Consider the following 25,361-nt stretch of genomic DNA (forward strand, 5'->3'; position numbering starts at 1 on the left):
TAGGGAAATTGCTTTTTTCTCTCAATAAGCAGAGTTTCCAATAATGGGAACTCTACAAATTAATACTTTCCATGTATGTTCTTGCTGAAAAGAAACATACATTAAATTTGAAGCTCACTTAAAATAGTTCAGTTGAGCATTGTGCTTGACACTTGTGCACTCCCTTGAGTGCACAGAGTTCTATATTATTTACAGTACCTTGATTTACTATGAACTGTCTCAGAGCCTTTCCAGAAAAAAGCAGGAGCACAAATATATTTATGTTTACACACATATTTATAATGCTTGAATTGGTCCCAATGTTATCATATCACTATTCCCACATCTACAATCATCAAGACAGAGTTAATTAAATGTTAATTAGTTTCCATGTGGAAAGGAAATCTTGGCAACTGCTGTTTCATTTGCCTTAGAAACATACATTGCCTGAGAACCACGGGTTTTCATTATACTTTACAAATGGGGAACCATGTGTCTATGAAACTAATATTTTAATTTCATAATAGGCTAGATCTTAGACCTTTTTAATCTATTTATAAATACTAATTCATCTCTTAAATGATTTGGATGAATTCCATACTATCATAGTAATTATAAAAATAGAATTCAAGGCTATCAAACAAAGCTTGCATAAGCAGCTCCTAGATCCTTTTAATCATGTCCATTGGGATGTGAAATTCTACACTAGCTAAGATAGATTAAAAGTCGATTTCATTAAATTTTCAACAAAATTTAAATTCTCACCTCAAATTCTGGCAAGCAAAGGCTATGGATCTGCTTTAGTCAAAACCCGAGAATGGCTTCTCAGCAGACATTTGCCTGGAACCTCAATGCGATGTCCAGCTTCCATCACAAGCAGAGTTGATATAACTGACACCCAGGAGGCAAACTTCTAGAGCTACGCTACCTCTTCATTTGTCTTGGATTTGAAAACTCAATCCTTATGCAAAATTAACTCACAAGAAATGAGTGCACCAGGACAACATGAAATTATCTCACCATAGAAAAGGTTAGTGATTTTTTATATTCTGTGATCACATAGAGGAATCATACAAGCAGAAACTATGTATGGTAACATCAGGGGACATCCATGCTTGGGAGTGCTTTCCTCAAAAGTTGCTAAGGCCCATCTTGTGCCGAGGGCTATTTGTGGAGCAATGCCATCTGAGTGGGGTGCCCTGGGATGGATTAGAATTGCTTGGGTTTCAGTAGACATTTCTCTCCTTTAAGGGTCTCCCTGACTTTCTGCTCAATTTTGGGGTTCACCAGATACCATATGGACCTCAGAACTACCACCTATGGAGTTGTCCCAGGGCCACAAGACCAGGCCCTGATTCCTAGTAGATGGCCTGTCAAGGATATTACTCCTGCTAAACGGCACTGTATATTTTTTGCAAGATCACTAAAAATTGGACTGCCAGGATGGTACTCAAAGACTGATTTGATGTGACTCAAATTTTATGTATAGATAGGTACCCCACAGAAAATAAATTTGCTCAGGGCCCATACACGGTAGTGTAATAGGGAAGAACAAATCTGACTCCATATTAGATCTGTTTCTTTTACCTTTGTACTCTGTTGCCTATGCTTAGTCATGCTGGCTCTGCACCTTTTGTAAAAGAATGTTGCCTATAGCTTGAAATATACAGGATAACCTATTCTCAAGACTCTGACCTTTAAGAGTCCATTCATGTAGAGATAAAAGGTTGCAGAACAGAGAATAACTTTTGTCTTGTTGGAGGTTTACAGGAACATCCTGACCTGACCTATGTGCACAGCTGCAAGAACAAAGGATTCCAACACCAAGAAGTTTGCAACAACTAACCACACCCCTCCCTCACCTTGTCTTAAAAGTGCTTTGCTGAAATCCTTCAGGGAGCTCAGGGTTTTGGGGGCAGGAGCCACCCATCTACTGGTATCGCCCTGCAATAAACTTTCTCTTCTCCAAACTTTGATGTTTTGGTTTGTTTGGACTCACGGTGCATTGGGCACATGAACTTGTGTTTGGTAACACTAGGGCAACCCTGGCTACATGTTCATTTTCAACGAGGTTCTATCTGAAGACCTTCCCCACTGTATTATTGAATATTTTAAAAATAAATTTCCAAAAGGTAAATTCTAAAACCATAGGGCAAAGAATTTAGATCTTGAATAGATTTGCTTCCTTTGAGCCAGTATTAGAATCATAAGACTCATCATGTTTCTCATTAGTTTAGGTTTTCTGAAACCTCTAGGGACTTTAATATTCCAGAGACATAATCTTCTATATTAGCTTCCTAATACTTCTTCTACTATGGTTTTCCATTTCTGTCTTTGGATTTACTTTAGACTCTCTTCGAACATAAATATTTTTATTAAAACCATAGAAAAATCTTTTAGAAAATTAAAAAATGGAAATATCAAAATGCATAAAATATTTATTTTTCTGGAAAATATTCTGGTATCATTGATATGGTCTATCTATTATAGACATGAGTCAAAAATTTTATGTAAGAAAAATAGCAGTGAAACACAAATGTGCTGAAACAGATAGTTGCCATCAACTATTTTGTGAAAAAATTTTAATTTCTTTAAAATTACAATAAGATTAAAATTTGTGTATTGTGTTGAGATTTATGTGTACATATCTGGGTTCCAGCATTTATTACTTTGGCCATAAATAGCTTCATAAATAGCTTGTAAAGCCTATAATAATGGAATTATTTATAAAGTATAACAAAGCCAAACCAAATATAGAGCTTCCTCAACTTACAATGGGGTTACATCCCAATAAACTCATTGTAAATTGAAAATATTGTAAGTCGAAATGCATTTAATACACCTATTCTACTGATTATCATTACTTAGCCTAGACAGACTTAAACATCCTCAGAACACTTATATTAACCTACACTCAGGAAAAATCATCTAGCACAGAGCCTATTTTATAATCAAGTGTTGACTATCTCATGTAGTTTATTGAATATTGTACTAAAAGTGAAAAACAGAATGGTTATGCGGGTACAGAATGCATACTGTTTTCACGACACTGTAAAGTTAAAAAATCCTAAATCAAACCATTGTAAGTCTGAGACCGTCTATACTCCAGAACCACAATCTAAATGGTATATCATGTTTTGTAAGAGGGAGGGGAAGGAAGACATTCTGGTCATTCAAAGATACCAACAAAAATGTAGACTATTTCTACCTGCTGATTTTTCCTGTCTCTCATTGGTAAACAATTCCAGAATGGCTATGACCAATAATGTGTTATAGTAACAGTTTTAATTTCATTTACACATATTGACTTCATGTCTTTGGTGAATAATGCCAAAATAAGGAACGGAATATATATTAACTTCATTAAAATAACCAGGGAGAATGGAAGCAAAGAGGGATTAAATGATATTCCATAGCTTACCCGGGCCATTGAGTCAGGAAGAGAAACCAGGTCTCTCAGATTTCAATTCCAGTGTTCTACTCACTGGTTTGTTCAACTCCCGTGCAAAACATCCATACACAATACACAACGCATAAGCCCCCTTGCTATCAAGTTGTTGTCAAAAGAAACACGCCATTACCTTTCCCACATACTGAGGCTCGGAGCCCATGTATTCCTCCAGCACAAAAAATTGATTCCATACCCAGCCACGTTTAACTCGTTGGAAATGTGATCGCCGCCCTGGCAGGTGGATAACATTCTCTCTTGGTTCTGTGGCTAAAGTCTGCTGTGGCTGAGGTTGAAGTGGTGTTAGGAGACCTCCATCAAACAGGACCCAGAGCAGCAGGGATAAACAGTTCCTTGTAAGCATTGGCAAAAGCTTTCCTACAGCAGAGTAATAAAAACTCCAGCGCTTAATGCAGTATTGTGGAATCCAGGTTTGAGGTGTCTGTGGCCTCTACCACTTAGCTCTCTCTTTTATTGCAGAAATGATAATGCAGGCATTAATCCTTTTGATGAAAAGGCTTCTGTTATATTATATTCCATCTAAAGGGACCTATAAAACAGATTAACAAAGATACATTAAATTGATAGAATTACATGATGATAGTCATCAAAACTTTCATTATATCTGCCAACATTTAAAGAAACAGAGAGGAAAGTCTTTAAAAGAATTATATTGGTAAATGGTCACTGCTCTTTAACCTGTTAACTTGGAGAAAACATCTACGTTTGTTTTACAGACTTGAAAAGTATGAGTTACAATAAAGCAAAAGGTATATCATAAATAGAAGCAATCATTTTTTTTAATTTAATAATCATTTTAAGAATAAAACAGGGATCACTGTTTTTGTAATTGAAGTATAGTTGATTTACAATGTTTCAAGTGTACAGCAAAGTAATTCATATATATATATATATATATATATATATATTCTTTTTTAGATTTCTTCCATTATAGGTTATTACAAGATATTGAATATAGTTCCCTGTGCTACACAGTAGGTTCTTGTTGTTTATTTATTTTATATATAGTAGTGTGTATCTTTTAGTCCCGAATTCCCAATTCATCCCCGCCTTTCGCCTTTGGTAACCATGTTTGTTTTCTATGTCTGTGAGTCTATTTCTGTTTTGTAAATAAGTTCATTTGTATCACTTTTTTTATATTCCACATATGAGGGATATCATGTATTTGTTTTTCTCTGTCTGACTTAGCATGATAATCTTTAGGTCGACTTAGTATGACAATCTTTAGGTCCATCCAAATGGCATTAGTGCTGCAAATGGCATTATTTCATTCTTTTTTCATGGCTGAGTAATTTTCCATTGTATATATCTATATAAACCACATCTTCTTTAACCATTCATCTGTCAATGGACACTTAGGTTGTTTCCATGTCTTGGGTATTGTAAATAGTGCTGCTATGAACATTGGGGTGCACGTATCTTTTTGTATTAGAGTTCTTTTCCAGGATCACTATTTTTAAAGTGAACTGAGAGTAGGATTTCACAAACGGCACAATTGACCTTTTGGGATGGATAACTCTTTGTTGCTGGGGAGGCAGCATGTGCATTTTATGATTTCTAGCAGCACACCCTTTCCTTTACTCGATAGATGACAGTAGCATCCTCTCTCACAGCCAGTTTTGACAACCAAAAAATGTCTCCAGACATTGCCAGATAAATATTCCCTGGGAGGAGCAAAATAGGCCAAGATTGAGAACCAGAGATTTAGAGAATAAGGAAAAAACAAAGCAGTTTTAAAAAAGCAAAAAAATTCTCTGAAGTTAGAGAATAGGAAGAATAGGACCATGAAAGAAAGAACAACATAAATTACTAAATGTAAATGATCTTACTAAGATGTAAGTTATTGAGAAAATCTCAGATTGTTTTATAAGGCTTTATTATAAGCTTTAAGTTAAAAAAAAAGTCTCTCTAGCCTTGGCATACTAGAAACACTGGATAAAAAGGAACTATTTTGTAGGTGGTGTGCAGCTCAGAGCAACCTTGGGTCCCTATCAGATGGACAACCTCTGCTCTGCATTTAGGTAAAATGAGCTTTGAACATCTCCTTACAACAAACACCTTTTTTCATTCGCTTATCTAAGGTTTGGGTGTTTACAAGGTACTAGGATCTTTGTTAAACAGTAGATAAGATAACAGACACAATCCTTCCCTCTCTTAAATCAGAAATGGAAAATAAATAGTCATATAAAGAAATGAGGGCAAATTTACCAATGCTGTTAAAAAAAAAAAAAAGATAGCAAACAGAATATCCTGATGGCAAAACTTAAGTGACCAAAACTTAAGTTAGCAAAAGCCTGTTATAGGTGCCAACTGCAGTGAGACCTAAAGGTGAGAGCAGATCTATGTTCTGTAAGCAGCATGGGAAAAATGTGGTTCCAGCCAGGGAAGTTTCATGCATTTGGCACTAGGGGCCCATTACCCACAGCCTGGGAAGTTTCCAAGGGCCGAAAATGTTGGAGGCCAGAAATTATGTACAGCGCTTCCAAAACAAGAGAACTAAAATCAAAATCAATACATATTCAATCACACACCTATAAAACAGGGCATTTTGTCAACCTGTCAGTTGCAATTCGGTTTAATGATTATTCAGTTACATACAATATAATAAAAAGTATAATGCATTCTTTGCAAATATTCAAATTGAAACATTTAACGTGGGAGCAATTCACTACGCTTGAGTTAAGATATGAGATGGGGAGGGTTAAAATTTATACTTTGAGAGCATCCTACAAGGACACTCCCAAAAGGAGAAATAAAGCAGGATATGTATTTTTTTCTGGCCTGAAGGGGTGCACCTGTTAGCTACTAACAAAAACATAAACAGTATATATTTTATTGCATCTTTTCATTCTGGCAAAATAATGTTCATAAAAAGTTAACTTAGACCTATATTGTGCAATATGCTAACCACTAGCCAATATGTGGCTGTCTAGTTGAAATCTGGCAAGTTGATGTTGAGACGTGCTCTACTTTTCAATTATATACCACATTTCAAAAAACTAGTACAAAAAAAAGTAATGTAAAATCCCACTATTGTTTCTATATTTATTAGTTGTTGACATGGTAATATTTTGGATATAAAGTTAAATAAATATAAACTATTTAATGTGACCTATTTCTTTTTAATTTTTAATGTGTTTACTAAAAAATTACAATTATAGATGAAGTTTGCATTTGTGATTTGCATTATTTTCTACTGAATAGAACTGATTTAAACAATAGAGTTTAAATCACACCTGTAATTTCTAATTAAGTAATGTATTCTTAACATTCAAAATTCGAATATCTAGCACAAACTGTGTCATGTTTGTGTGACAATATATTTGCGATGTCCGAGGATATTTGCAACTCTATGCAATAAGCCTGCGTAAAAATAATGCACATGTTTTCCTCATCTGTTTTCAAGTTTAAATTACTAACACCAAAAACTAAAGTGTTTTAATTTCTTGGATTTTCCACCTTGTCCATGTTTCTTCACCTACTCATGTCAATCCTACCCCAGGCATATATACAGAACAGATGGGGAGATAAACATGAGTAGAAATAATGGATGGCAGGAACTCTAACTTCCCAAACCTAGTCTATTATATATAATTAGGTTGTATTTTTGCCTTTCTGTTCCATTGATTTTTTCTCCTCCATTTTTTTGGGGCATGAGTTATGAAAATTCAGATTTTAGTGAGCACTGATACCTAAAGTTATTTCTTGAAACAGTGTCTTTTTATTTTCTATTAGAGATTTTTTGATATTGTCCAGCTGGCTATATTCATCATCAGTACCATCACTATGAGTCCAGATACCCTTTCCCCTTGGAAGTGGAGGTGTCTGAAATCTGAGTTTTGATCTCCTTTTAGAGGAATCTTTCAGAAATTCTAATTGGCCCACATCATCCCCCTTTTGTCACCTTAGAATGGGTGTTTGTGATGTGAAGAAGAATGTAAAAGTAACATAGAAAGTATGTTTTTTCATAAGCTAATTCCCCAGCACTGTAAAGATTCACATCACCAAAAACAGCCCCTAAATGCAAAACATTGTCATGAGGCTGAAGTGAAAAGGAGGCACAGAAAAGTACAGTGTGGCAGAAGAGCCCCCCATTTCCCTCGCCTCGGGCCCACTTCCTGTTCTTTCCTTTGGTTCTCTCTGGACACATATTCTACTTAGCCTGCTGTGTCCCGTATCCCTGCCATCAAATTACTTTCTCCTTTTTTGTTAAAATATGTTTTTATATTTACAGGAATATTTATGTATGAGTAGTTTATTTAGCTGCTATTTTCATTAGGATGGTGATGGCCAGGGGTGACCTCACAGGTTCTGAAGATATGCACTTAATCTTATTCTTTGCCATGACTGCTGCTGTTTTAGTATGAATTCTGCAGAAGGCAAAGCTTTTTAGGAACTCACATACCACACTGTAGTAGAAAGATCTATAATTAAAAATGTAAAGCCTTCTCACTGTACGCTGAGGATGTAACACACAGCACGATGACTGTAGTTAACACTGTATTGTATATCTGGAAGTTGCTAAGACAGTAGATCTTAAAAGCCAGGATTTTTATTATGATATTCATGAACTTAATAGGGCCTGCATGATCTACCTCTACACCATGCTAGACCCTTGCCATTCTCCCCTTCTCTCAAACCCTTTACTGATAAATAATATTATTATCAAGAATAATAATTTATATTACGGGTGTATTTGTATGATTATTTGTTCCACTTTTCTGAGTAGAGTGAACAGGGCCTAAGAGAGTAGCAATGATGTCTCTTTTGTCAGTTTTTCTGTTCCTGGCATCTACAGCAGTGTATTGTAAGTACCAAAAAAGCATTTGTTAAGTTTGAGGAAATCAGTCATCGAATGATAATAGCCAACTTTTACTGAAAACTCACTATGTTCCATATAATGTTGCGTGTTCTGTACCAGTACAATTGCTCTGTGAAGGAGGTGTTATTATACCCATTTGACAGATAGAATGGAGGAATAGAGAAGTTAAATGACTTGACCATTGTCCACAGAGGAGTGCATAGCAGGCGGGTTTGAATCTGGGCACTCTGACTCAAGAGCCCATCCCCTTGGATTCTGTTCTCCACTATCCCTGAATGAACGAATGCATAAATAGATGAGAGCATCAAGGGTTTCAAATCCCAGCAAGACAATGAATATGAGCTTGAAGACCTGAGTTCCAAATTCTTTTTCCAAAGCGAAGTAGTTATTTCAATATTGGGCAGCATAAAGTTTCTTAGACTCATTTAGATCTTCTGTGAAATTAGAAGATTTGGAACAATTAGGTCAATATAGTTCCTTTGAAGTCAGGAGGTTCAAGGACCCCCAGGCCTCACCCACCAGGATGTAAAAAGAGACACATAATTCTAGGCAGAGACAGAAGAAAAGAAAAAAAGCTATAATAGACATGACCAGTGTGCTAACAGGACTGGATGGTGGCTGAAAATTCAGAAACGGCACAACAGCCCCAGCTAATCCACCCAGCAAGGCACTAGACAGGCCGGCTGACCCAAAGCACAGAGAAGGTAAGGCACTTTCCAGCTGTCCAGCCTCTTCCCATTTAGACTGAACTGGGGGTGCTGTCCTGGGGTCTGTCAGATGAGAGGGCAGCCTGTGGGACCTAAGTGATTACTCTGAATTTGGGGGTCACTTCCAGGCTTGGTATAGTTTTAAAAAATCATGATAAAAGAAATAAATGAAAAGATAGGCTTTGGAACAAGACAGATCTGAGGAATAATGTCTAATAATGTCATAGCATAGTTTTATGCTAAGTAACTGTCAAGTAGCATTTGAATTGTGGGGACACCATCAACAATATTCTTATGTCTGTAGAGCTAAGTAAAAGAAGAAATAAAATATATGTTAATCTCATCACTCAATTAGAACGTGTATACACATGCATTTCCTAACTCATGTTATTGCATTAGGATCCTAAAATCCATTCCAACACTCTATAAAAGTGTGGTGCTTCAGTGAACAGAGGAACAGATATTATTTTCAGTGCATGATGCTGCTCCCAGCAGATCCCAGCCTCCGGCCACGTTGTCAGCCGGGGAGCTTTTAAAGTGTTATATCACAACAAAAGTAATGCAAGGAGACTGAAGGACTCTGGTTCTTAAGTAAAAGAGAAACAACTCCCTCAGGCATGAACTATAGCTGAAATTACAAGGAAAAATTATGAGGAGCCATCAACCTGGGTACACTTGCCCCAGCACCAATGGTGCTGTTACAAGATCAAGAACAGAGACTTGTTCTGAGGTGTCAGCACCCTATGGAAACATGGGAACTTTAAAGAAGACATATTTGTTACAAAGGACATCACCAGGGATGCAGTTTACTCCATATACTGGATTTCGGGCACAGTGTTTAAAATTTTACATTTGTCTATTATTCCTAAATTTTGTGGAGCCAAATTGGCTTTCCAAAGACTTTCCAAACCCAATGATGAGTCTCTGGAGCCACACATTGCTTTTAGCAGAAGGGAGACTTTAAAAAATGGTCATATATCAAAGCAGGGGTTAGTTACATGTGAAATATCCAGTGACAGCTTTTCCGTTAAATGTGTCATTAGAACTGAGAGATACCGAAGGCTGTGGTTTCTGTAGTTACTTATTTAATTTTGGGTGTGTTTGTTTTTAAGAATAGCTCTTGAAAAGGGGTCTACTTTATATAAATTACACTGAAAGGGTCTATCTTTGTTAGAAGATGTCTTACTAGGTTGACAGGTATGTTAATTATTACAAGTGGTTCTCGTTTTTGGAATACATTGGGGATGAGCAAATATCCCTACCACACCTCTCTTGGTCCTAGTAAGCCCAAGCCAAAAGGAAATTTTACACTCTCTCTGGTGCAGCAAAATCTTAACCCCAACTCTTCTGTTTTACAAACTTAACACTGAGAAGTAGAGAAATATGGATGGTAAACCCACTTCCATTGTCTCTTAGAAGTTAAATAAAGATGTCTGAAGGTGATAATTACTCTATGATCTTGATCTGTGGGGTTCATTAATCCTTGCTCTCTGACTTATCCAGACCCTACTCTTTACTATACACACACACACACACACACACACACACACACACACACACACACACAGTAAATGATATGATACTGGTATCATCAATAAGCTAAGAAAAAATATCTGTGGGAGAAAAAAAAAAGAAACTCAACATGGGACATCTTTCCAGTATGGATGACAAGGAACACAATCTCTCTTCTTCCCTCTCTCGGAAGACAGATTTGAGTACACATTTACATTCATGGTGTTATTTTTAACTGCATTGTTAGAACACCCTTGATGTGATGTTCTGAAAAAGGCAGTTTACTTCTTTGGTGTTCCTCTGCAAAATCAATAACAACAGTCTACTCATGAGAAATACATTAGACAAATCCCAACTGAGTGACATTCTATAAAATGCCTGAGCAGTACTTTTGAAAACTTTGAATGTCATCAAAAACAAGGAAAATCTTGGGAATTCCCTGGTGGCCCAGTGGTTTGGACTCTGAACTTCCACTTCAGGGGGCCCAGATTCAATCCCAGGTTGGGGAACTAAGATCCCGCAAGCCACACAATGTGTCCAAATAAATAAATAAAGGCACGTCTTGTTTAAAAAACAAAAAACAAAAAAAAAGGAAAGTTGTCATAGCCAAGAGATACCTAAGGAAACATGAAAACTAAATGTAACAGATGGGATGCTGGAACAGAAAAAGGACATCAGGTAAGAGCTAAGAAAATCTGAATAAAGTATGGACTTTAGTTAATAATAATGTGTTAATATTTACTATTTAATTGTAACAAATGTATCATGCTAATGTAAGATATAATCTCAGAGGTGCTGGATATATGTGAATTCTCTGTACTATCGTTTCCATTTTTCTGTAAATTTAAATGTGCTCAAAAATAAAGTTTATTTAAAAAAAAAGAAGAGGAAAGCATGGGATTCACTAGTAAGGATACTTAACAAGAAGAAAGGCAAAGGGAATTTTCAGCACAATAATAGAGAGGAATTTTAGGAAGAAAACTGTCTATAGGCTCAGGGAGCACCAGTCCAGATTAAAGAGAAGAGGAATTCCAAGAGGTATAACACCAAGGAGGAGAAATTAATGAAGTAAAACGAATGAATTACATAGTGTTTTTAAAAGGCAGAGAAGAAATTCACACTTTGTTGGAAAGTGTATTGATGAAAGAATGATTAATACATAGAAAAAAGAGGCAATTATTCATTCTTAGGAAATAAAGAATAAATTACCAGAGATGTAACTCAATTATAACGTGATTATATTCAAGGATGAGACTATAATTTTTGAGGCATTTTGACCTTACCTATTTACCACATAAAACAACACCCTGCTGCAAATATTCACTAGAAATTTTTGTTTACAAAGCTTCAGTAGAAAACCAGTTCTTAATATATTGAAACCATTTTTGTAAATTAAGAAATTGTGATTAAATAAATGAGACTTTTAAATATTATATCATAAAAACGGCTGAGATTTCATTACCTGGAGGCTTGACTAATGGCTAAAAAATTGTACAAGCTACTTCCTACCAGACACAGGAGAAATTTACACAGAGTAAGGGGGCAAAATTAGGAGAAAAAGAACTTCTTTAGAGTTCTATTCAGAGACTGCCTTGTAAATGATGGAAATCTTAGTAATAGTAGTAATTCAAGAGCTGAAAGCCACAGGATCTCCATTTTTATTACCACTTTCACGATGCCTGGAAGGAGGATATCTTACATTGGAAAATAGTTTGGATTTTTATATTGCAGTCAAATTCTGTAGCAAAAAAAATAAGGGAAAAATGCTCTAGCTGTGATAGATTGAGGAAAACTTACAGGAGGCCAGCCAAAAGGGACTAATGGAGAGCTGCTTAGAAAATCAGCTTAGAGTAAGACTGGATTAAATCACAGTTCTAGCAAAAGAGCCAAGATTATCTGAAGGATGTTAAACTTCATCACAACCCTGAGCAGTCTTCCTGAATTCCTAGTTTTATGAGGCTAATCAGTACTGAAGGGAAAAAAGCAAATTATAATGTGTACATTTTGAGAGCAAAACTAAATAGGGTGTGGGTGCAATACTTCAGAATAGCACAGTGAGGAGTTCAGTAGACACTCTTCAGAGCAAAAGAGCAATTTTACTAAGAAAATTATTTTATATATACTACCAAATGTAAAACGGATGTCTAGTTGGAAGCTGCTGCATAGCACAGGGAGATTAGCTTGATGCTTTGTGAAGACCTGGAGGGGTGGGTTAGGGAGGGTGGGAGGGAGGTTCAAGGAGGGGATATGGGGATATATGTATGCATATAGCTGATTCACTGTGTTGTACAGCAGAAACTAACACAACATTGTAAGGCAATTATACTCTAATAAAAATTAAAAAAAAGAAAATACAATTGAAAAACTAAAAAACAATCATTTAAAGTCACTGGAAGTTGTCTTAAGCATATACAGCAAATGGAGAGACATTCATTTGAGGAAGTCTACTAAACCTTGGTAAGAACCAAAAGAGTCTGTGACATTGAGCCATGACCTGCTTTCTTAGATGATATTATTAAATTTATATGTCCCAGGTCTATGCTACAGAAGCTCTCTACTTTGGATAGGAGCAACTAAGAAGTTGGAGGCTCTTTACCCAGCTCCTAATCTCAAGCTTGGGTTTCATCTTGGGAGGAAAAGGCTGGCAGTGGTGTTTCACATCCCTCCTCCCAAGTCCTGTGTTTCAGAAATGCTGTCTCAGGCAAGTGTGGTGGAAAGAATAAGACTTCCTTTCTCACTAGCTTCCATTCAGAGAGTGAAAGCTCTACTCCAGGCACACCTGGTTGAGAATAGAGGGGCCCGCCCTAGCTCACTTGTAGGGCAAAGTTTCTGCATTTGTAGGGGCAAACTGAGAAGACCAGGGGTGGCTACCCCGTGTCACCACCATCACCAATGGCCACTCATAGCATGAGGATGGCACTACAGTAAGAGCAGGTCCTGGCTCCCAGCTCTGTTGCAGAGCTCCAGGGCTGTGTTTGAGAGGACACACCTTATTTCTAACAGAATGCGAACTCCTTGTCCAAGAGTGCGGTTGAAACAGTGGAGATCTTTGTGCAGAGCAATTAAAGATTTTGGTAAATCTATGATACGAACAGAATGGAAGAGCAGCCAGGAGTTTAATAGAACCAAGAAAAGGATAACCAAGAAGAGCCCTTTGGGATCAGTCAACTCTAGGCATTGGGAAGGCTATGCACATGTGCTAAGCTGTACTCACTCACTAGAGATCACTACTGGGAATGAAAGAGATGTGAAAGCACTCCCCAGCCTGCAGCCAGAACATCAACATGGGTCGCGGGTGGCGGGGAGGGGTCGTTTCACTGGCACAAGGAGCTTAAAAACAACTTCACACCAAACACCAACTGAGCAATAATCTGCTCTGACCCAGCGGCAACTCCTAGGAATCCAGACTTAAAAATTATACACATCCCTTGCAGTCATGAAGAATGTGTGTATCGCCAGTACTGTGCCCTCTCAGAAGTAATTAGAGATAAAATCTTTAAGTACCAGTTCCCAACTAAACATGGAGCAAAAAATGCAAATTTATTACTCAGTAATAGCAGCCTACAAGTCACATAGATATCCAGTGGTAGAGGGTAAAAATGCGACCAGCTAAGGGGCTTAAGCCCAGCCACTGACAAATAGGTGGCTTCTGCTGATGCAGGACCAATACCATATGTAGCCAGGTTAAAAGATTAACAAGAGAAAACAAACTTGAACAGAGCTCACACATTGTAGATGTAGTATACATTTCCAAATAAATTCACCCAATTCACTAAACAAATAAATGACCAAGCAAACAACAGCAAGAACGACCTCCAGGGGAGAGGACTGGAGGTTCAATAATCACTGCTGCTACAATATATTATTTATAAAGTCCGGTTTTCAACACTTACAAGATATGCAGAAACAGGGAAGTGTGACCCACATACTGGGAAATGAGTAGTCGGAGAAATTAGCCTTTGAAGGGGCCTAGATGAGGAACTTAGAATCCAAAGGGTTTAAAGTAACTATTGTAAACTTGGGTTTCTGAGCTAACAGGTGTCAACCTGCAGGGAAGACATACACACCCTGGGGGCCAATTTACAGGGTCTATCTTTGGCTCGTTTACCCAGCACCATGCAATGGAATATTATTTGGACTGAAAAGGAATACAGTACTAATACATGCTACAACATTGATGAACATTGGAAACACTGAGCTAAAAGAAAGAAGCTAGCCACAAAAGACCACATATTGTATGAATTTCATTTATATGACATGTTCAGACTAGGCAAATATATAAAGACAGAGGTAGATTAATGGTTGCCCAGGGCTAGTACGTGGTGTGAAGTGTGAGGAGTAATTGCTAATGGGTTTGGGATTTCTTCCAGGTAGGACAAAAGTGACTAGTGATCTAAAATTAGATTGTGGTGATGCACAGTTATATGAATATACCAATGAAACACTGAATTGCATAAAGTGTATGAATTCTATGGTATGGAAATTATATCACAATAAAACTGTTACCAACACACACACACACACACACACACACACACACATACAAATGACCAAATGGTGGACTTCACACTCAAGATTTTGGACTGTAGTTAGGGCACCTGAAATTGTCTTTGTTTCTTGAAATAAACTGAATCAAGCAGGGTCACGATGCATGTGCTAATAGATTTTACATGATAGTGATCAGTGCCTACCTCAATACTCACATATGGCACATATTTGAGAATCTGTCCACTGAATTACCATTGCTAGTACCTAAGGGTTTCATCATGACCACCTAAGCAGCATGTACATCCTCTAAATTTTTACAGAAATCATCTGTGCTGGAGATAGTCCCACATTTGTTTCATCAGTGCTGCTTCATGCTTCAATGGGAATCAATAGACATGCTGTTAATGTATGATTTTCTTCCGACACACAAAGAAAGTGCATTCCTTTCAAATATTACTGGAGGCATTGAACTTGTGTAAAAGAGGGGTTTGAATCCAAGTACCTTGACGTACTTGCTAGACAAAGCCTTGAAAGCACCTTTACAGATTCCCCACGGGAATCTGAACCACTGTCAGCAAAAGAGCCCTTGGGTTGCAAAAATAAATATCATGTTACTCTTTATGGAGAACCACAAAGATTTAAATAATACCAATACTTAATGGAGTGAGGAGTTTTACTCACCAGAATTCCAGAGGGACTAAATCCAGGAAGAAAATGAGCCTAAGATTAGCACAGACTATATTTCTAAAAGGAATGACGTAAGGAAGAAAGTAATGTCTACAGGACCATCGTGACAGGGAGGGGACACCATGGGGTAGGAGTAGGTGAGCATGGGGGATGGGGAAGGGAAGAGGGAGGAGATTTAGGGGTTGGGTGTTAATTTGGAGGCTTTTAATGGGCATAAGAAGGCATCAGGATGACCCAGCTACGTATCAGTACAGATTTCAAGGCACAAAAATAACTGAGGCTACAAAGCTATCAATTGGATTTCTAAACACCAAGAAAATATTTTGTCTTTCTCAAGTAAAAAAGTACTTGTATGTACTAACCAATTTTTAAAATGATTTTCTTATTTCTAAACCTTAAATGTAACACTAGAGAGGCTTTTCTTGCATATTATTGGAGGGATAATGAGGGATATGTTCAGGTCCGTGAATCGATATTGGATTTTAATTTTTCAAGTAGAAAAATAGTGGGGTTGGAGAAGGAAAGGAAGAAGAGCTATTATAGGAAAAGAAAAACATTACGCAGCACACATTCTCTAATTCCACAATTCCAGACAACACTGAGATTGCACAAAGCTTGCAAGAGTTCCTTTTCCCCTTAGAATTACCTCAAGTTCTTCTTTAAGTCTTACAAAGTTAAAGTTAACTCTTTAAACATAACTCTTTAAAGATAACTCTTCTTTATCTCGTTTCGAAGCTTCAAATGTGAGTCTCCAGAACTCTTTAAAGTCTTATCCATATTGCTATGGCTTCTTTATCTATTATATGCCACATTATTATTTTTTCATTTATAAAACCCACTCTTTAAATATATATATTTAAATTATAAATTACTGTATTACACGGTTGATTTATTAAAATATCCCTGTATGTCATGGTCCTCCTGATTTTCATATGCCACAGGACAGAAATGCTTTTCTTCTTTTGGGAACCACCCTATAATTTCACTTAGTTAAATATATTTTATTTATAACTCAATTATTTAACCAGTTGAGGGATACACATTATTTACCAAGGTACTGGCTGTGTCACGTGAACTTTATTTACTACAGAGTATTATTTCCAAATTACACCATTAATTTTGCTATAATATATAATTATTGATATTTAATTATGAAAATCACATATTCCCTTTGTACAACAATTTGAAAATACAGCATAAACATAAAATTAAAATTACTTCTATTGACACCTGGATTTTTGCTCATTTCTTCAGCATACAAGTATTTTTTCAGCACCTAATATCTTCCAGGCACAACTTTAAACACTGCAGTCTGTCTCGAACAAAACTGACACAATTTCCTATCTACAGGGTGCTTTCACTAGGAAGATAATAAAAATGATGTTGATGTAATTATTTGAATATTTTATTCCCATATTTAAAACATTGATCATGTATTCTATGTGTTATATGTTTATGTGTGTTATAATGGAAAATGTATAATTGATTTGCAAGATTGTAGAACATTATTTTTATTTTTCTTCTATTTGCAGATTTCTTAAACTTTCTTAATATCAGGATCTCATTAGAAAACGTATAATGCAAAATTGACTCTTACATTTTTCTAGAATATAGAAGTATAGTGTGCCCAGTGTTCCTTTGGACAATAGCCCCATCTATCTTAGACTTCAAGTCTAAGTATGCCTTCAAGTATGCCTAGAAAGATTTCCCACTTTTCTAAGAATTATTAAATACAAATGGAGACAGTACAAATGAAAGTAAATAAAATAGAAGAGAAATTGTCAAAAGGTGAGCTTATTTTAATATCATAAATCAAAGGAAGTACTAAACTATTAATTCCAAAGAATTCCATACAAATGACATAATTCTATAAACTATAGATGAGGAAACTGGGATACATGTAGCAGACAGATTTCTATTAACGGTATACTTTAGGGATTGGCAAATATTTTATGTAAAGGACCGGATAAGAAGTATCTTAGGCTTTATGGGTTTTAACGTCTCTGTCATAAGTACTCAACACTGTCTTGCAGCCTGAAAGAAGTCATTAACAACATGTAACCAGATGGGTGCGGGTGTGTTCCAATAGGACTCTATTTACAAAATCAGACATTGAGCAGGATTTGCCCAGAAGTCCACAGCTTGTTGATCCCTAATAACTGAAAATACTCTGAATAGCACCTTTCAAGAGGTGCAGTGGAAAGGTATCTTTAAAGTTACTTATAACTGGATATGTGTCAGACTTTCCATGTCAATAAGATGGTTGTGTTTGTTTAATTCTCTTTTAAATACATGAAATGTTAAAAAAACCCAACAACTCTGGAATCTACAGGGATATTAAGTAAGACATTATAGTGCCCAGGGAGCTTCCTCCATCCTTAAGCTAAATTTATTCTTTGTAATTGAGCTATGAGCTTTCAAATAATGTCCCTTGATTGTTTTGAAAGGATAGACATTCTTCAACATAGAATAGGAAACGCACCACATCCCAGAGTGGGGAATAGACACTAATCTACACTGACCTACATAATTAGAGGCCCTGAAGTCCTGTCCCAGTGTGACTTATACATGTTCACTACTCTCATGATTAATGGATACAGTATTTCAGCACTTGCCGCTCTGACTTTCAGCACTTAGAGATGGCAGATGGGCTACAGAGAAAGAAATACAAAAGCCATGATTCTGTGACAGCTTCTAATCTTGGATCTTGATATATCTGGTCTCAAGGAAGCAGATCTAATAACATTTCTATCTTTCTTTTTACTTTTATTATTCTTTATTTTTCTTTCACCCTGTCTTTCTTTTAAAAATTGTCATGCTCTTAAAGTAGGTGAGAAACACTGAACTTTAGGAGATGATACAGGTAGCTTTCATTCTTACAGTTAACAGTCCAAATAATGGTGGCTGGGGGCGGTTGTAGACTCTAGCACCTATGCAGCTGCTTTCCACACAAATTTTCTCAAATGATAAATAAATTGACCTTTCTTCTCTAGTGTGAACACACAGACGAATATTGACTTGGACAGGTGCTGGGCTTTTCTTTAATTTCATAAATTGCATTGCATTCTGTCTTTACTGCCAGCAAAGTCCTTATCACTTTTTGTACAGTAAATAGTTTATTGCTTATTAAACAATAAAATCCAGAAATTAGATTGCTTTACAGATGAATGAATCTGCTAAAAAATCTGGGTAATTCTAGGCTTTCAAAGTCACTGATTCTGAATTGAAGGTTACATATAAAAGTAAAATAACATAGTATTGCCTTTTCTCATTTACATTTATTTAATATAACACTATTTTGGATTGATTGTTTAGCCAAATGCAACATCAGTATATGAAATAATGGTACCATGTAAGTAAAGGAAGTCACATCGGCTTGTCAAATCAAGTGTTTGGCAATAAACATAAATTTGTCCAGCTATTGCACTTCGCATCATTACAGTTTGGAAGAAAAATCAATATTGCATTTGTAAGGGTAGCATTCATTGAAATGAAACAAAGAAACAGTCCCTGGTGAGGCTGCACTTGAGGTGAACTCATAATGCAATATTATGAGAAAAGTGAATGCAAACCTCCGCTTTATATATTGAGAAGCTAATCAGTGAGCTCTAGAAATCTTGCAAGTAAATAGATATAGCATCTATATTACACCAGGTGTAGCATACAAAATAGATATTTATCTCTTATCTTTGTAAATATATTATCAAAATGCTTTTTAAAAGTTTAGCTATTAAACAACTATTGCCGGTTTCTTTGCGGATGTTTGAATTCGATCATGTAAAAATTAGCATCATTTTAAATGGTTTTAGATGTAAGTGTGGGGAATGGTCATTTTTGGATGTTATCCAGTCTTTGCAAAGTATGTATTTGGAAAGCGATATTGCTTCATTTGGAGTCAGATTAAATGAGGAAAGAAGGGAGGGAGGGAGGGAGGGAGGAAGAAAAGAAACTTAAAAGTTAGCTTTATTATTATCAGGACTGTTCTGGAAAGAGAATTTATCTTGGAAGTCTTTACAACCAGACCTTTCTCCTGGTAGATTCAGAAATCTGTGTATTTAGAACATTGGCTTATATTGCCAAACTGAACACATTGCAAGTCAATACATGGATTTGCACTCCCATTCAAAGTATGTGAGAACCTATAGCCCTTTATCCTCTAAAATCTTCATTTCCAAAATTTTTGATTAGTAATCTAATACAAGGTGGAGAATATATAAGGTTTTTATTTGACCTGACAAAACACAGAGGCTTCACATCTTCCATTATTTGTAAGGCACTAGGCTTTTATTTATAATTAATTGTTTTTGTCCATTTTTTAATGGGACACATGTTAGTTTGCTACAGCAAATTATCCCAACCTGGGAGCCTTAACCAACAGAAATTTACTTGTTTTACATTTCTGGAGGCTAGAGATCTGAAATTAAGGTGTCAGCAGGGTTGGCTCCTTCTGAGGATTGTGAGGGAGAATCTAGTCTATGCCGCTTTTCGAGCTTCTGGTCACAACAGAAGACCTTTGGCTTACAGATGACATTCTCCTTTTGTCTTCACATCCTCTTACCTCTGTACGTGTCTATCTCTGTGTCCACACCACCCCCCCCCCGCACTTTTCTTTTGTAAGTACACCAGTTATGTTGGATGAAGGCCAACCTTAATGACCTCATTTTAACATAATTGCTTATGTGAAGACTCTATTTCCAAATAAGGTCACATTCTGAAGCAGTGAGGGACTTCAATATATTTTTTGTGGAGGGGTACACAATTCAGCCCATCACAGGACAACATACCTTTTTTGTTGTTATTTAAATTTTAGGGCTTTTATGGTACTATATATCGTAGTGTTGCTCAGATGTATTGTGAATACCATTTCTAGGTTAGCACATGTGTTTTTTTTTTTGTTTTTTTTTTTTTTTTTTTGCTTTACGTGGGCCTCTCACTTTTGTGGCCTCTCCCGTTGCGGAGCACAGGCTCCAAATGCGCAGGCTCAGCGGCCATGGCTCACGGGCCCAGCCGCTCTGCGACTTGTGGGATCTTCCCGGACCGGGGCACGAACCCGTGTCCCCTGCATTGGCAGGCGGACTCTCAACCACTGCGCCACCAGGGAAGCCCAGCACATGTGTTTTGATTAGTTCACAGCATATTATGACAGTAGAAATTTCAAATTTTTGTGGTCAAATTTGTTATTCTTGTCATTAAGATTCCTGGGTACCATGTCTGCTTTCTGATGTTCTCATCTAGTTCTCCCATTTCCTTTTAATGTAAATCTTTGACCCTCTTGGAATGTATTTTGACATACAAAATGAGGGAGGTATTCAGCTACATTTTATCCAGTAGACATGCCAATCATCCTAATATCTCTTATTAACTAATACATGTAATAACGTTGTATAAGAGAGAATATTTGTTGAGGTTGACTATCTCCTGGGCACTCTTCCAAAAACTTTATATTATTAATCACTTAATGCTTACCAAAAAGCCTACTTTTTTACCATCCATATTTTACAGACGAAGACATGAGACACAGTGGGGATCAACCTGCCTATTCTAAGGGCTCCACGACTTCATTGGCTGTAGTTGGAAAAAAATCCTAGAGCTCTTCATGCTCCAGAAAAGAGTGCCCCTCCCACAGTTTGCACTAAAAAATATTATGTATCCAGTAGATACTTTTTTGTTAGGGCCAGCTATCTCTTTCCTGCTCTTCCAGGTGTATCACACAGTGGCATCAATTCTACATAGTGTTAAGAAGCATCACTATTGAGGTTATATACATCTTAATAGAAATAAAATCCTGAAATTAGAAGACTAAAGATTTCATAGGTGAGCCCTCTGGCATCACTTAGATGGTAGGAGAGGCAACTTGGAGGGAAGGTTTCTCCTGTTTATTCCCCCCGGACTTGGTCTTGTGTGTAACCCCCACTTCTTCATTTTCCCCCAGCTGTTCACTCTGCTGAGTCCCATTCTGCTGCATGTCCAGGCGCATGGAGTATGTCAGAGCTGGCCCCTAGGTCATGCTGCAGCACCACACTTCTACTCTTTTTGAAATCGATCTACTTCAGAGGCTTAAGAATTTGAGTAAGTCGATAGGCATTAGTCTATCTTCAATATAAAGAGCCTCAATCCTGTGTGATATATAAATGTAAAGATTAATTACTTTAGTAAAATGAAGGGAATTATACCAAAAAGACCCTGATATATAACAACAATTCACAAGAAATTCATAATAATAAGCAAGAAGAAGATATGAAACAAAGGGAACAAGTGATAATGTAAAGGGTACTGGCCTTAATTGGTAAATTATTATACACCATGACCTGTTTTTCCCATGGGTCCATAAGAAGATACACATGAAGATTTTTATCACTATGTTGTTTGTGGGTAACAAATGGAAGCTGGCACATAACCGTGCATCACTACAGCAGCAGGGATATAAAGTGTGTTACAGGCATAAGATGAGATACTATACAACAACCAGAAGTAATGAACTAGATTTACATGTAGCAACATGGCTAGATCTCGAAAACACAATGCTGAGTGAAAAAGCATGGAGCAGAAACATACTTTCAACAAAAATCATGTCTGCAATATAAGAATCATACATAATCAATATGACACCAATATTCTTATGACACTATTTAAAGAAAAGTATGGAAAGGGGATTGGAAGGACACACATAACATACTCTTGAATAACTGTTTCTATACATATGGAGACATGGAAGAGGGATGAAGGGAAATCATACAAAGAATAAGAGTCATTGCATTGAGCAATGATGCTAGTGAGCCATGGCCTGAAGCATATGATCAACTCAGTTTTGTACACCTGAGGTCTGATAGAAAGGACAAAGAGGCTAGGAACTCATCATGTGGATAACTCAAGACCAGAGTCCAACTCTTAGAGATGTAGTGACTTTACTGCTGGAGAATGTCATCCTGAGTGATGACACAGATGACAAATGATGACAGGCTGTAGAAGCCTTCTTTAGTAATATGTCTTATGTCACATTAGGCTCATAATATACTTGGAAGGGAGTAGAGCATTGATTAATGCTTTTTCAGTAACTCCCTTAAGAAAATGAAGGGATTATACACTGGTACTATATTAATTTTATAAGTATAAACACACTACTGCCTTGGAGATAATCATTTTTAGATTTTAAACTGTATAATTTGAGCAAAGTTTATAAATTTTACCAAGCAATTAACAGAATATTTTGAGTCAGATACTTGACAAAAACAAGCATCATTAAAATGTGTGGGAAAATACTGCCTACTTTGCAAGGGGCTGATTTTTCATACTTCATACTTATGATACTTAAGTTTGGAGTAGACAATTCTCCATGAACCTCTTATGCTTCTGCAAATGAGGTACTGACTGTCCTTGAGTTTGGGACCATCTTTTCAAGGATGCAAGATAGAGAATGGGTCTTTCACTGGAGAAAAGGACAGTTCTACTTCAAGTTTTGGGAGACAGAGATAACATCTCACCCCAGAGTAAAAGTCAAGCATGCTTACTGCCCATTATATATGATGCAGATTCCCCAAGTTCAAGGTTCCTCTCCTGTAATTCAACTTACTTTGTTTACAGATGTCACTTAGTCCTCCTCACATAACCTTATGGGATTCAAGGGAAGAGGCACAAGAAAATGTTGATACACTGGCTACTGCTGTCACTGTGAATAATGAAGTACATTGTCTCTGACGCATGAGTCCCATGCCTTCTAATAGCATCCATGAAACTGGCAGGCTAACTTGTTAGCTTACAAGCAGGGTAAAATCTCACATAGTTCTTAACAGTAATCAAGAGAAAAACTATTGGGCACTCTCTGAGCTCTGAATTTTTGAGCCTTTGACTATATCACAAACAAGTATATTTTATTTATTGAAGACATCTCTTATTCCTCAGATTATCAAAGGTGCACAGCCAAGGATTTGTCACAGATAGTTGAAATACTCAACTGTATCACATAATCTGAATACTGCAGATTGTTGGCTAAATCATTATATATTTGTTATTTTCATGAATGGTGGGTGATGGTAATTACTCATTGCTCTTTTCCCATGATCTCTCTTCAGTAACACCGTGGAGGTAACATTCATGTTACAACTCAATGTGCAACCATCTGTCAAATTATTTTCTAAGATGACACTAGTGATCTGACAAAATAAGGATATTGATAGAATGGAGTTAGAGAAAAGAGAGATATACCTGTTTTAGAGGCACCTTTTATTCTACAATAACTGAAATATTAAAAGTTTTGGTGAGAGGAGTGTGGATCATATGTAGTTGCTTTCTCATTGTTCCAGAGGCTAACTCTTTAAGCTATGATCATAAATCCAGGAACATTCTCTATACTTTGTTGAGCAATTCGATTTGAGTTTCACTATGTACTTGGTGCTCTTGGTTACAAGTGAATTTTTCATTTACATAATCACATTCTGCCCACTTGAATATTCCCTGTGCAGTTGTACTTTTATATAATATGCTTGTCCACCATCTGTCCTCAATTTTGGTCAAGAGATGCTTCATATTTTTCAACATTTTGAATGGTAATTGTGCCACCACAAAAGTCATTTTTGTTAATAAACATCTTGCTTATACACTGTCAGTAAGATGCTTTAGGCTCTCACTGGCTAAAAGATGGCTTGCCTTTGGAAACTTTACATCCACCTACCAGAAACAAAGAGAAAATTCCTACAAGCCCTCAAGTATATTTGAAACTTCAAATGCATGTATACGCACACATACTATAATTTTTATGAAGGCGCTGCTTGAAATCAATGACTTTGGGTATGTAAACGTACATGTGCATGTATGGATTACATATGTTTCAATTCCAGATTTCATTTTAAAGTTATAATGAGATGCAAAAATAATTTAATATTACTCATATTTTTATTATTTTTTCTTTAGGTCATTTCCTATATGATTATAAAATAAAGTATTAATGTACTTAGAGATCATTCAAGAGTATTAGGTAGATTAAGCCTCTCTGCTGTTTCTTTTTTCTGGTAATGTGAAAAGAAAATTAAATGTACATGGTAGATCAAATGTTTTTGTTCTTAAAATAATAAACTTCAACTCAACTGAATTACTTTGTCTGGCTTTTCCTAATAGACACTCTGATAGGAGAAATTTTGATATGCCTGGGAGGCTTTTCACTCAGGACAAGGATCTAGTTTTCCATTTCAAAAAGAAGAAAAAAAAATATATATATATATATTTGTCATTTTTTATTTTTGACGCATTCATATGTGTCTACACACACACACACACACACACACACACACACACACACTCGAACATTTATCTTTGTTAAATTTAGCAGTTTTAACTACTCTTCCAACATACAAAAATCTATAGATTCAGTTATTTTCTAATTAGATGATTACATGAATCATCAACCCAAACATAAACTAACTTAAACAAAAAAGTCAATAAAGTTATCTAAACCTTACTCTTAAAATATTTTGTAATCTAGCTTAATTGTATGATCTATCATTGTATTGTTTTTTTTCCTCTCAATTCCTGATTGCGTTTAAAACCTCTTTCAAATACTATGATCATATAGCTATCCAAGCTCAGCCAAGCTCTATCGGAATATTTACCAAAATAATTAGCTAAAGTTTTTAGCAATGGTATTAGAGAACCATATAGTTTAGCAAAGTTTTTTTTTTTTTTTTTTTTTTTTTTTTTTTTTTTT

General features: G+C 36.3%; 1 protein-coding gene across 2 annotated transcripts in view; it reads right to left on the reverse strand.

Annotated features, from left to right (window-relative positions):
- Positions 1 to 25,361, reverse strand: part of CDH12 (cadherin 12) — a 692,773-nt gene that overhangs the window by 271,504 nt on the left and 395,908 nt on the right. For both annotated transcript variants that reach the window (XM_007454262.1, XM_007454263.1), the window contains one exon: positions 3,561 to 3,977. In XM_007454262.1, the coding sequence (XP_007454324.1) occupies positions 3,561 to 3,791 (231 nt within the window). In that variant the 5' untranslated portion in view covers positions 3,792 to 3,977. The remainder of the gene's footprint in view (positions 1 to 3,560; positions 3,978 to 25,361) is intronic.

Source organism: Lipotes vexillifer, unplaced genomic scaffold (assembly GCF_000442215.2).
Source record: "Lipotes vexillifer unplaced genomic scaffold, Lipotes_vexillifer_v1.1 scaffold271, whole genome shotgun sequence".
Lineage (NCBI taxonomy): Eukaryota > Metazoa > Chordata > Mammalia > Artiodactyla > Lipotidae > Lipotes > Lipotes vexillifer.